Source organism: Podarcis vaucheri, assembly GCF_965113315.1.
Source record: "Podarcis vaucheri genome assembly, chromosome: Z".
Classification (NCBI taxonomy): Eukaryota; Metazoa; Chordata; class Lepidosauria; order Squamata; family Lacertidae; genus Podarcis; species Podarcis vaucheri.
Genome location: NC_138758.1, coordinates 1,973,526 through 1,987,325, shown reverse-complemented (window position 1 = coordinate 1,987,325; position 13,800 = coordinate 1,973,526). Strand labels below are relative to the sequence as shown.

Sequence of the window (13,800 nt, the reverse complement as noted above, 5' to 3'; positions counted from 1 at the left end):
CCAGAGTGCAATCTCTCTCTCCTGCGCTGGATTCCCAGCAGCCGGTGTCAAGAGGAGAGCGAGCAGCCTTGTCCTTTATGAGATTGTCTAAACAGTCCAACTTGAGGGCCAACACTACGTCTTGTAGCAGTGAGTTCCATAGTGTTAACTATGTGCTGTGTGGGGAAGTGCTTCTTTTTATTTGTCCAGAATCCCCCTAACAATCTAAAGCTTTGACTATTACCCCAGGCTCTGCTATGATGTGAAGGAGAAAGGTTTTTAGCTCCTTTTACCCATGCCATGCAGAATCTTATATTCCTTTATCCTGCCCCCACTTACCTGCCTTGTTGAATAATTTTCTTCTCTAAACTAAAAAGCCCCAAACATTGCAACTATTCCTCATGGGGAATTGCTTCAGCCCTTGATCATTTTCTTTTGCATACCTGTTTGGTAATTGCAGTGGGTTATTTTTAGTTCTGACCATCTGCAGTGCAAATCTTCTGCTTCCTATAGTGTTGGAAATGTAACTCTACACTCTAGTCCACAATCCTGGGTTATTTTGGGCTAACCATACCCACCTTTCCTAAGCCTTATAGAATCATAGAGTTGGAAGAGACCACAAGGGCCATCGAGTCCAACTCCCTGCCAAGCAGGAAACTGACCTGGGAACTGACCTATGATGTCTGACCTGGGAACTCCCCCTTTTTTCAGCCCAACAGCTTCAATTTGAACTGGGCTTCAAAGGAAGAATTATGGCACACAAGCAGGGGGTGGGCTGCAACAATTTATCCACCACTTGCCCCAAAGTGAGAAGGAAAACTGATGTTGGGAAACCTAGGATGGCCTCCACATGCCCCCCTCTCCCTGGCCCTCCTACTGCAATTTGAAATTAAATTTCAAAAATTGGAAGATTCCTGGACTACTTTGACCAGCTCATGTTCACCCCAAATGCCCCACTGTTTTTTAACTTGTTGCATAAGGCAGAACTTCAAAAGCAAGGCGTCTGGGCATATGTTGCAGCCAGCCAGCTGACAAACATGTGTGGGGATGTAGTCATGAGCAGCGACCACCTCCATCCCCCATAGGACCTCCTAAGGAGTGGGTGCAATGCAGACAGGCCCTCTTCCAAGTGAAGCAAAGCTCCCAGACAGTTCGGCTTCAGTGCTGGAAGCGACGGTTTCAGACGTGCATAAAATTACCTCCTGGCCACCATCTTCATGATTCTCTTCAAGTCCTTTGAAGAAAGCAGCCTCCCAGAGCCTGAGGTTTCAGGCTCTCTCCCTCTTCCATGTCCCCTTTGATGCCAAGGAACCTTTGTGCATTGCAGAGAGGTCAGAGGCATTTCCCCTGGTGTGCACTAGCTTCACGCTTATGGGGATACGGGAAAGTCTGTAGGGCCTCTCACAAAATCATCTTCCCCACACAAAAAAATTTGCTTGAGATCTGCTCAGCTGGAATCTGCTCTCAGGTCTCTGGATGACTTTATATTTATATGCGCTGTTGGTGTAATCTGGCACCAGCAGAGCAAAAGCACTAACAGGATCATACAGACACAAGACCTCCTCTGTTTCTTGACACTTTTTCAAACATTGCAATCTGGGTGGCTTTGAGGATTCCATGAAAACTAGACACTCATTCAATCACATAATAAAAACAAGACTGAAATTCATAATTTTAAAATATTTAGCCACCATTATGGTGCAGTGATCCTGACTGAACTTCTACAACCACTGTGTTTCTGTATTCACAGTTAAATAGAAATTTCACATTTACGGCACAGCATGCACAGATAAGCAGGAAATGCAAATTTCATCATTCTACGCTTACTTTGGCTTCTGTAGCCTCTTAGATGACACCATGTCATTTTATTTTATTATATAAAATGGAGGACACTCCCCCCCCGGTCCTTTTATTGGTTAGGGGGGGAAAGTCCATTCAAATATCACAAGTTCCAGGAATTGCTTTGGTGCTTTACAATGGTGGAGCCCCATCTGCATCAAAACAACTTAATGAAAAATACTTAGTAGGCCATTAGTTATATATAAAGGTAAAGGTAAATGGACCCCTGACCATTAGGTCCAGTTGCGCATGACTCTGGGGTTGCGGCGCTAATCTTGCTTTATTGGCCGAGGCAGCCGGCGTACAGCTTCCGAGTCATGTGGCCAGCATGACTAAGCCACTTCTGGCGAACCAGAGCAGTGCACGGAAATGCCGTTTACCTTCCTGCCGGAGTGGTACCTATTGATCTACTTGCACTTTGACGTGCTTTTGAACTGCTAGGTTGGCAGGAGCAGGGACGGAGCAATGGGAGCTCACCCTGTCACGGGGATTCAAACTGCCGACCTTCTGATCGGCAAGTCCTAGGCTCTGTGGTTTAACCCACAGTGCCACCCATGTCCCATATATATATATATAAGGGAGATGCAGGTTTTGGTGTCTTCGGGTGTCTTCCCGTGTAAGAGTCGGGGTGTCTGTGCGACGTTTCGACGAGGTCTCACTCGTCATCTTCAGGCTGGTGCTTTCGGCTTCTTCTGTAACAAGAAGCCGAAAGCACCAGCCTGAAGATGACGAGTGAGACCTCGTCGAAACGTCGCACAGACACCCCGACTCTTACACGGGAAGACACCCGAAGACACCAAAACCTGCATTCCTGTACCCGTGAAAATCTACGAAAGCATATAAGGGAGATATGTATATATATATATATATGGATTAATGGAAATTCTGAGGGCAGGGGGGTTGTTGTTGGGTACACCAAATGGGCTATGCCCCCCCCTTTTAAGAGGATAATTTACAAGCCTTTAAAAACAACCCAGGAATACCCTGTGGCCCAGCTTCTCACAATTGCACACACATTTTGACATATGTAAACTTCACAGGAGCTTGATGAGTTCAGGAGAATATCAGGAGTTTTTTTTAACCCAGTGCCAAACCATCCACACACAACGTTGTGGGAGTCAAGCGAGGAAGACGATGGTGTGAACAGGCTCTTTGCATAGACCCCATGTTGAGGATCCAGAAAAGTCCTATTATTCTGTATGTAGACCAAGCTCCCCCATAGCTCGTTTTCTCTTCTGAGCTCTACTCAGTTTTATTTCTCACAACTCCCCTGCCCGCCCCCAGCTGGCAGAGGCTCCAAGAAACTCCATGTTTCACTGCAGCCCATTTAAATCTCGCTGGCACGCTCATTAGCCACCAGCCAGCAAAATAAAATGAAGGAGTTATCCACCTAGATCTTATTGGGACATACTCACAAGAAACCCCGAGAACATAAGGTTGATTTGTGTTATTTCATGACTGAAATGCATATAACAATCCCCCTTTAATAATAATAATAATAATAATAATAATAATAATAATTATTATTATTATTATTATTATTATTATTATTATTATTATTTTCTTTGAAAAGAGGAAAACAAGGGGTTGGGAAGTAATACATCCAAATCCAGTTCATTAGGAGCCATGGAAACCCTTGGCAGAAAAGGCTCATCTGAAATCCTTTTGTCCGGCCCAAAAACTGAAAAGGGAAACAGCTGGGCTTAGTTTGAGGCTCAGAATTAAAAGCAATCTAACGAGATCTGTAGAGGATCACTCCTTTGGCTGTGTGCTGTAGGCCCTGGTTGCTGGTATTTTCTTCTTCAGTGTAACAGCACTAAAAACAAAATAAAAAACTTTGGGAGGGAAATTCCTCAGAAATGAGGTAGTTTCTTAGTCACCGGCACATTTCCCCCCACAACTCCTTAAAGCAACGGTTATTTACAATTCACCCCCTCCTTCCCATGCATACATTTATAACCTTTCTCAGGTTTTCTGTGACCAGCTTTCAGCAACAGGACCCCTCCACCCCCCGCAAAAAACCCCAACCAATAGAAACACCAAACATCTAGCCAGAATTATGTCTGGCTTAGTAACATGGTGTTTTAATAAATAAATGGCTACTTCTGGAAATATTATGCCTCTCAGGAGCAATTTATTTAGTATCTCAGCCAATACAATTCTGTCTTTTATATAAAAGTTCTTCTTTTTGGGGGGTTCAGTGCGGGGGGTGGGGGATGTGAACAAAAATCCCAACCCTGGTCTACCAAGCAATTAATGTTTCAGTATAAAAATAGAAGGAACCACCCGAACACACACACACACACACACACACTCCCGCTTACAATACAACACAGGATAGCAATAAATCCGCCTCTGATGATGTTCCTTGTTCATTCTTTCTCTTTTATCCTCAGCCAATTGTTCTCAGAGTCAGAGCGACACAACAATGGCTGAACTAGGGAGAAACTTCCAGAAAAGTTTTTAGTCTTCCTGCAGACTTCACATGTATCATTCTATTTAAAGTGATTTTATTTGTTCACCCCTCCCCCCCAATATAAAAATATATACATTTATCCAGGAGTTTCCCGCTGCCTCCGTATAGCCCCCTCTGAGGTTAGAGGTAAGTGGGAAGAAAGAAGGTTGCAAATCTTGCCTCACATCAGCCTCCTTCCTTTCCCTCTCGGTAAAATCTCTCACCCTCACCTGTTGCCTAAAAGTCTGTTCCTGGAAACCCATTAAAAACCCACCAGCTGTTAATGTGGCCTATTGCCCTTCAGTCGCTGTTGACTGTGACAACCATCTTCCCTAACCATTGGCCATGAAGGCTGGAGCTGTGATCCAAAACATCTGGAAGAGGTCTAAACACATCACATGGACCAGTCTTCCCATTTTCCATTTGGTGAGAAAAGCAGTATACATTCAAACCACTATCATATCACTTTATGGCTTCAAGTCATAGCTTCCTACAAAGAATACTGGGAGCTGCAGTTTGCTAAGGGTGCCGATAGTTGTTAGGAGACGCCCTGTTCCCCTCAACAGAGCTACAATTCCCAGAACTCTATGGGAAGAGGGATCAACTGTTAAACCACTCTGGGATTTGTAGCTCTGGGAGGGGAGCAGGGGTCTCCTAACAATTTTCAGAATGCTTAATGAACTATGGATCCAATGATTCTTTGGAAGAAGCCGTGGCTGAAGTCATAAAGTGATATGATACTGCTTTAAAAGTATAGAGCAGATGGGACCTAATCTATTTCCCTGTGTGAAACAGCTTGCAGAATAGCAGTCCCAGTTTGACACCAAGGAAGCGTAGCAGATATTGTACCTAGGGACGACACTGTCAAAACTAGGAAGGGGTTCTGGAAGCCAAATGTTTGCTCCAGTTAAAAATTGGGTGCTGGGAGGCTGTGGAATCTCTTCTAAGCTGGGGGAGGGGCAGAACCCCATATATCAATGGTTCCCAATTAGCTGCGCCCCCCCCCCCGTTTTCAAAAGCCAAGCCATGGACCCCCTACTTTTGAAAATTTTGGTATCTCTTATGATAGTTGAGGGCCTGCAGAACACCAACTGGGAACCACTGCCATAAATGCACCTGGGTAATTTCTTGGGGAAGGGCTGGCAGAGATGATGATTTGCTTTCCACAGCTGGGAACAAGGTGTGCAAAAGCTAACCGTTCACATTCTGTTCTAAAGATTGGAACACCCCACAAAGAAATTAGCCCCTTTCTTCTCCTAGGTAAGGCATCTGAGCGTAATGGATACATGTGGGAACTCAACATTATACAAAGAAGTATCTGTTTGCTTGAGAGGCAGCTTCTTTCAGTGCCCATGAAATATGATATTTTTTTTTTACAAAAAAAACCCCTTTTGCTTCTGTACAGATAATTTCATGTGGGTTGGGTCTGTGTGTGTGTGTGTGTGTGTGTGTGTGTGTGTGTGTGTGTGTTTTGAGGGAGGGGAGAGATATCATCCTTGATGCATGCCAAGATAGGACTCTGGTTCAGCCATTTGTTTTGCAGGGAACGGGCTAAAATAAAATAAAAGGAAAGGGGTTGTGGCGAGGCAAGAGAGAAATGGGCTATTTAAAAACAACAAAAACAACAACACAAAAGCAATGCTACCTACAGGCCTGTATATACAACTTAGTTCACCACATCTATTGTGGTTTCTCAGTCAACAGGTCAGACTAACTGGTCCAAATCCTCACATTCATCTTCCCCTTCCCAAAAAGGAGAGAGAGAGAGAGGAGAGATAGATCTTGGAAAAACTCATGAAACCCAGCGGCAACATGGTAAAAACTGTACACTGCTGTCCATTAACTTACAAATCACACACCCCTCCTCCTTGCCCCCCCCCCCAAGTCACTTGATGGTACAAAAGTGAAACCGGGTGCCTATTCGGGTGCCTGTTTCGTTTTAATAGCAGTCATTTTCCACCCTCAAAAAGTAAAAGAAAGAAAGGAGTGGCACAGTTATCTCCACTGTCTCTGCACGGCCAGGAAAAAGAGGGTGCTGAAGAGGAGAGGTGCTTCTAAGGAGGCCACCCTGGGGGAGGCACTGCCGGGGCTTGCATTCTTGTCCATTTTGTTGGTGTTCTGTTTGACTTCTGTTGCGTTGAACACAAATTCGGGAGAGCACTGCTGCATGTCACAGCCACTTCCACTGCCTTCTCCGCTACTTTCATCACCTGGAAGAATTGCACAGACAGTTTGTTTAGCTCTACAGTTCTTGCATTCTATTCAGATTCACCATATTATGAGTTTGGAGGAGCCTGAACAGGGAGCAAAACCCATCTACCAACTCCTCACCAAAGAGGCAAGAGGCAAAATTTGGACAGGAGTCAGCTGCAAACAACAAGTGCAATTCAGGGTGTGTCATTTTAGATGGGGGGGATATAATTTTTGCAAATTTCTTCAGTCAGGGGGTATTTAAAAATATGTTTTTGGGTATGAGGAATTTGAATCTGCTACTATTTTTGTGAGGCACATAAACTGCTTTAGGAAAACCAAAGAATTTTAATATTGCCTTTTTAAAATGTCAGATAATGGTAAACAACAACAATAATAAAAATATATATTAATATATAACTGCAAGTACTTGGCAATCATTTTTAATGATTTCTATGCAATTCTACACACATTTACTTACCAAGCAACACCAAATTATGTTTATTTAATCAAAATATCTTTTCAATTCCTAAGCCTTACTACAACTTTTTAACACCCTCTCTTTTTTGGAAATTGAAAGTTTTAAAGTTCAACATATGCAGTGCAGAGCAAACGTCATCCAGACTGGGCCAGCACCTCCCCACTCTTTTTGTTAAGGAAGCCCATCAACTCCAGACCCAAAAATTGCAATTCACCTTTGAGCCTGGTTCGGTGCTCCAGCAGGTGCAAAACACTGCGACTAGACTGTTGATGGGGACAGACTCTTGCCGGCACCTAACTCCAGGGTTCAAAAGTCTACCCAGGCTGCCAAATAAGCTCAAGGGCCAGGTCTACAGTTTTTGTAATCCGTTACAAGGATTCTTAACAATTTGATTCATTATATCCCTGACTGATCACTGAGGCCTTCCAGGGAGTCACTGTTAGTGGTCCCCCAGGACCTGAATGTATGGCTCATATCTGCAAGGAGCTCCGTGGGCCCAAGTTTATGGAAATTCATTCCAGTTGCCTCCAACGCCCAAGTGATCTATCTGCAGAATGAAAGGCTGTTCACCAAGTGATCACTCTCATGCTCTGCATTCTACCACTAGTCAGGCTCGCATCATTTTGCCACATGGTAAATTGGTAAATCTTAAAAAGCAGAGACATCACCTTGCCAACAAAGGTCCGTATAGTAAAAGCTATGGTTTTCCCAGTAGTGATGTATGGAAGTGAGAGCTGGACCATAAAGAAGGCTGATTGCCGGAGAATTGATGCTTTTGAATTATGGTGCTGGAGGAGACTCTTCAGAGTCTCATGGACTGCAAGAAGATCAAACGTATCCATTCTTAAGGAAATCAGCCCTGAGTGCTCACTGGAAGGACAGATCGTGAAGCTGAGGCTCCAAGACTTGGGCCACCTCATGAGAAGAGAAGACTCCCTGGAAAATACCCTAATGCTGGGAAAGATGGAGGGCACAAGGAGAAGGGGACGACAGAGGACGAGATGGTGGGACAGTGTTCTCGAAGCGACCAGCAAGAGTTTGACCAAACTACGGGAGGCAGTGGAAGACAGAAGTGCCTGGCGTGCTCTGGTCCAGGGGGTCACGAAGAGTTGGACACGACTAAACGACTAAACAACAACAAAATTGGTAAATTCTTTCCACGCTTCCAGCACTCAGTCAGATCTCTGGGAAAATCAGAGGAATGCAGAAGAATCCTACGCACCCCTCCATTTTGCAGAAACAGACCCCCCAGGCATCCTAGAACTTCAATAAGCTCTAGATATATGTCCAGGAGCCTGGCATTCTCCAAAAGTCAATGGCCTCAAGCTCCCATCAGTGTGGTCAGTTGTCTGGAATGATGGGTGCTAGAATCCAGCAACATCTGGCAAGCCTCAGGTTCTCTCTCCTTGCCTTGGGAAAACTCATCTACACTTACTTATATCAATGAAGTCAACATCATTCCCATTGTAGGCATTCTTCATCTTATTGGTCATCACGCGGAGAGCCATGATTTGCCGGCGAATCACCATGTCTGGCTTCAAGGTGTCAACTTGCACTTCAGGATTGGTCGCCTGGTTGGCTAAGCCGTTTGCTGTCACTGCGTAGACATACCTGTGAGAAACAGCATTCACTCCATCAGAGGCCACTCAGTCAACGGTCAGCAATGGTCATGATGAGGGATGAATGGAACAGACAGTGGGAGAGATGACGTTGTCTTCACACCCCTCTTCTCTGCTCAAGAACATCGGAAGTTGCCTTATACAAAGTTAGACCATTTGTCCATCAAGCTCAATATTGTCTACACTAACCGGTAGTGTTTCCACAGGGGGCATCTCCAGTCATATCTGGAAACTTCTGCATGGAAAGCACAGCTGCCCTACATGCATTAATAACTTTCCAATGCCAGGTTGAATGAGTCATCATTAGCAACTGTTTCTGAAGGGCCACTGTTATTACTGCAACTACAGTTGCCTATATTTTTTTGTATTTTTGACCTCGCTGCTTACAATTCACCACCACCACTGTCCCACAAACTCTGTGTTTATCTACCTATCTACTATCTATCTATCTATCTATCTACACACACACCTGTAACTCAGGATCGCACTTCATGCATCTGAAGAGGGTTCTAGATCAGGCCAACAGCTCATCTAGTCCAGCAGGCCAACCAAATGCCAATGAAAGCTTGTTAGCCTCTTTGGCCAGGTTCACACAAATGCTAATGCAGCATTTATTGAACCATGGTATATTAAACCATGGTTTAAACCATGTGTGAACGCTGCCCAGCCACTGAACTATGGTGTGCTTACTGCCAGCAAACCATGATCTGAAGCCATGGTTTGTTGTAGGCTTGCAACTTCTTAGATTTTTAAACTATGGTTTGGCATTGCATTGGCATTAACCATGGTTCATTTGGCCACTCCGAATGCTCACCAAGCCACAAAGGCATAAGGCAAGTGCAGCTGGGAAATGAACTGAGTTTTGGAAACACATATCACAGCTTGTTTAATCTCCTCTGGGACAACTCATGGTTTGTTAGCAAGCCACGGCTTAGCTTTATGTGAGAATGAGGCATTCTGTTATTTTATTTTTCCACCAGACTAACATACCTATCTAACACAGGGTTCCTGTCTGGAATCTGAATCCTGAACCAATGCATTCCAATTAAAAGAAAGGAGATTCCACCTAAACATTAGGAAGAACATTCTGAGGGTATGAGCTGCTTGACAATGGAACAGATTACCTTGAAAGGTTTGAGGCTTCATTTGAGGTTTTTAAAGAGAGGTTGGATAGCCACCTGCCAGGGATTACGCAGCTATGATCCCTGCATTGTCAGGTGGTTGGACTAGATGACCCTTGTGGTCCCTTCCAACCCTACAATTCCATGATTCTATGAAAGGAGGAATTGGGCTTCTTCCAAACCTGCTTTTGTCACTTCCGTTCCAGCACTCTTCTTCATTGATGCTGTCAGCAGCCATCTTCTCATTGCTACAGATATTGCTGGGAAGGGAGGACCAGAATTTCTTGGCTTGCTTGAGCCTTTCCTTCACATCTGTCACCTGTTGGTCAAAGAGTATCATCAAAGTTACTCTTCTTTTGCTCAGCAAAACAACCCCAGAAAAAGAAGCTGGCTTATGCCACTGATCCATCTAGTTCAGCATTATCTGCACTGACCGGCAGTGGCTCTCCAGGGTTCCAGGCTGGAGTTGTCATCCCCCCAGCCCTACCTGGGGCGTCTGGGACCTTCTGCATGCAGAGAAGATGCTCTGCCATTGAGCTATTCCCCTTCCCTCTCTCACAGCACTGGAACTTGGGGTCTCTTAACGAAGTTGGCAGGCAAACAGCTTTTGTGCTGCCAAAAGGGCACCCAGCTTGGATGGCTTTAAAAAGAGGATTAGAGAAATCTGTGAAGGATAAGGCTACCCACGGTTACCAGCCATGAAGCTATGTTCTGCCTCCACAGCCGGAAGCAGTGCCCTCTGAATACCAATAGCTGGGAACTGAAAGGAGGAGAGGTGCTGTTTTGCTCAGCTTTCCAAAGTCATCTGAGTGGCCACTGTGAGAAAAGTGGATCAGACGCAAGGTCCATCTAGAGCAGGACCAAGCCTTCTAGCAGTCAACCAGATGCTCCTAGAAAGCCCACAAACAGGGACTGAAGAGAAAACGTTTCTTAAAAGCAGCTTTTACAGCCTCTGGTGCCTGCTGCTCTATGGGAAACTTTGAAACAGACTGAAGAGCTCCTTCATTTTTTCAGAGCATTGCATTTTGATCCAATCAATGTCAGCGACGCTTTGTTCAATGCTGCTGCTGAAGCCATTGACAGGCCAGCCGAAAAGGCTTGTTAGGCTCAGGACTGCAGCTTTCTTCGTGTGCCTCCTCCATGAGAGGTCCAGTGAGCAGCAACATGAGAACAGGCCCTTTCTGTGGTGGCTCCTTGTTTGTGGCATGCTCTCCCCAGGGAGGCTTGCCTGGTGCCTTCATTACATATATTTTGGCGTCAGGCAAAAACATTCCTCTTCTACCAGGCAAAGTGTGCGGGGGGTGTTGTTTTGTTGGTTACTAAGTCTAGTACCACTGAGGTTTTATACTGTAAACCGCCCTGTGACCCACTGATGACGGGTGGTGTAGAAATGTAATAAATAATAACAATAATGAGCCTTCGGGCCTGTGGGCCACCAGCTCGGCAGCGCTGCTCTATGCAGGGGAGAGAAGACCCCCATTCCTAGTCATGTTGAACCACACACCACAGATCTCTGTATACCCACCAGTCTATCTAAGCTGGTGCCAGCTGCTGTGGTCGGCCTCTCCTCTGGGTTGTAGGGTCTGAAACGGGCACTGAAGCTGCTTTCTGAAATGGAGCGAGACGTCCGGCTCTGCGCAAGTGTCTTGGGCTGCCCACACCCTTGGAAAACCTAAACCGACGGAAGACACATAACAGTATCAGAAGTTTGATTTTGTGCATCTTTGTTCTTACCTCCTGCCCACTTCTTGCAGCCATTGTGCCAGTAGTTTGAAGTTAACAGCTAGACTGCAATACAGATGTTTTCTGATTTAGCACAGCAACTGCTAGCTGAGCAGCTCAGCTTCCTCACTCTTTATAGGGATGGTTTAACCTTGAAAAGTAGACAACTTTATCCCTTGAGCTTTCAGTTTCTACTCCTGCCTTAAAAAACAAACATTCATTCCCCCATTAAAAAAAAATAATCCAGGTAATTTGACAACTCAAATTATGCAATCCAACCAAACTAATGTAATTACATTTTTTAAAAAAATACATATGTCAAGAGATGAAAAATAAATAATTAAAAAGTAATTCATAATTATAGTGAGGTCATGGCGCCTCGTGGCTTGGAAACCTTGATTTCATTAAGATGAGTTTCTCTTTCTTTCTCTCTCTCTCCAAATGCAAAATGCCCTCACCACACCTTTTGGGAGACCTGCATGCTGTTCTCCTGCATGTTCATTATGGCATCAGAGATCTTCACATCAATCGGGTCCATGACGGATTCAATGTTGAAAGGGCCCTCCAGCCTCTCCGCCACCAAGAGCATGGAATCTGAGGCAGAATACAGGAACAGTGGGGTGGAGGGTTGTGGCAAATGCAATGAGTCAATCTCCCCCCCCCCACCCAAGTACCCTCCAGATGTTTTGGACAGCATTGCAATCCCAGCCAGCATGACCGTGTTGGCCACTGATGTCACAAAACTACGGAAAGGCCTGCTTACTCTCCTGCTCTTGCTGAGCTTTTTCACATCAGGGGTTTGCTAGCGAGGGGGCAGGGAATGGCAATTTGTGAGCCACTGGATACCCAGTTACAATCTATTATACTGCCCCCCCACCACACCAGCTTCCCACCAGCAACTCTCCTGCTCATGCTGATGAAACAAGGAGAGTAAACAACGTGGAAATCTGGAAAATTCTCTAGGCATCCCATCGTTTCAGAAACCAAGGAAGGCAGCTTTTCTCCCAGCTCTCCACTTCCTCACACCAGTTCCCATGTGGGCTTCCTGCTTACCTCCCCCTCCCCATTTGCCTTCTAAGCCCCAGGGGGAAGGAGAGATTCCAGGCTCTTCAAACTGCACCCTCCCCTGAAATTTTGCAATCAGAGCAGATTGTCTAAAATAAATAATACCATCTGCCTTGTTTATTCATGCTGCATTTCAAGTTTTCCTGTTTCATTTCTTTTTATATATATAAAAAAATCAGAACACCCATGCACACACCCTCTCCGCTGAAGGGCTTCCATCCCTTGTATATATTTACATTGTTAGCTTATTGGTGGCAGGAATCAGCCGAGGAACATTAAGGAAACAGTGTTTTATGGCTCTGAATACTGGTTGCTGAGGAGCAAAATTCAGGGATAGTGCTCAAGTTCTGCTTCCAGGCTTCCGAAAGTGCCATCTGGCCAGCCTCAGGGTGTTGGACTAAATGGACCCGATCCAGCAGCCAGGCTGTTCTTGTGATCCCAAGCAGAGGTGTAGTGGTTGAAGACCCATTTCTATCCTTGCAGCAGGGCTCCTGTCTCCAGCACCCTACAGCTGCCCAATCAGCATGGAAGGGGAGCTTTCTAGCCACGGAGTCTTCTCACCCCTTGTGCTGATTGGAGCCCATCAGACACTGAGGACTGACTCCCAGGGTCACTCTGGAGAAGGGGCGCGGGAAGAACTCTAAAGAAGAGTTGTTCTGTATGCTCCAAGAAGCATTTGAGAACACTGGGGACACAAGGTGCTTCTGTTTCAAGAAAGTGGTGCGCAAGCCCTTTTAAGCATATTGGAACTTCTTAAGTCACTCCAAAATAAGATATTGGAGCACTCCAAATCATTTACCTGTGTACATGCAATGAACACAAGTAGATCTAGCAGAAAGGCCATGCAGGCAGTGACAATTGCAATGCATCTCTAGTTAGTATTGCTGCATAGTTGTAAGGCATTTGTATAATCTTAGGAAAGTGCTTGTGGACAAGCCTGTGACTATCATGAAGGGACCTTGCACATCTGAATTTGCCGTGCCACAAATGCTCCTAAAGCTGAAAGAAGACCCTTTGTAGCTGCAGGCCAAATGAAGTGGCCCCTATGCCAAACCCCATCTTGGTGATTTCAGAAAGGCTTGTGAAAAATGGATAATTGCAAGGGAAGAGGCAGCCACTCCCTTCCAAGGCACAGACCTTCTGCATTACCCATGAGTGCCTGCTAAGCACCAATGCAAACCATGCTCATCCTCACTCCATGTTTGCATGGCGAGGCCCTGTGACAACCCTATTCCCGAAGCTGCAAATAACCAGACACCACACAGATTATTGGATTTTTGGGATCAAATAATGCCACAACTTTATTGGTTGCAGATGTGAAAAGTTTGG

General features: G+C 45.3%; 2 protein-coding genes across 2 annotated transcripts in view; one reads left to right on the top strand and one right to left on the bottom strand.

Moving 5' to 3' along the window:
- LOC309523905 (uncharacterized protein) overlaps positions 1 to 13,800 on the top strand; it is a gene marked incomplete at its 5' end in the record, with an annotated part of 219,544 nt that overhangs the window by 30,208 nt on the left and 175,536 nt on the right. The window lies entirely within an intron of this gene.
- The window catches only part of GPC4 (glypican 4), a 107,507-nt gene continuing 97,628 nt past the window's right edge, over positions 3,922 to 13,800 (bottom strand). Inside the window, exons 5-9 of the mRNA XM_082207426.1 lie at positions 11,870 to 12,000; positions 11,210 to 11,356; positions 9,867 to 10,003; positions 8,380 to 8,555; positions 3,922 to 6,483 (exon numbers count right to left, since the gene is read on the bottom strand). Of these exons, the coding sequence (XP_082063552.1) occupies positions 6,269 to 6,483; positions 8,380 to 8,555; positions 9,867 to 10,003; positions 11,210 to 11,356; positions 11,870 to 12,000 (806 nt within the window). The 3' untranslated portion in view covers positions 3,922 to 6,268. The remainder of the gene's footprint in view (positions 6,484 to 8,379; positions 8,556 to 9,866; positions 10,004 to 11,209; positions 11,357 to 11,869; positions 12,001 to 13,800) is intronic.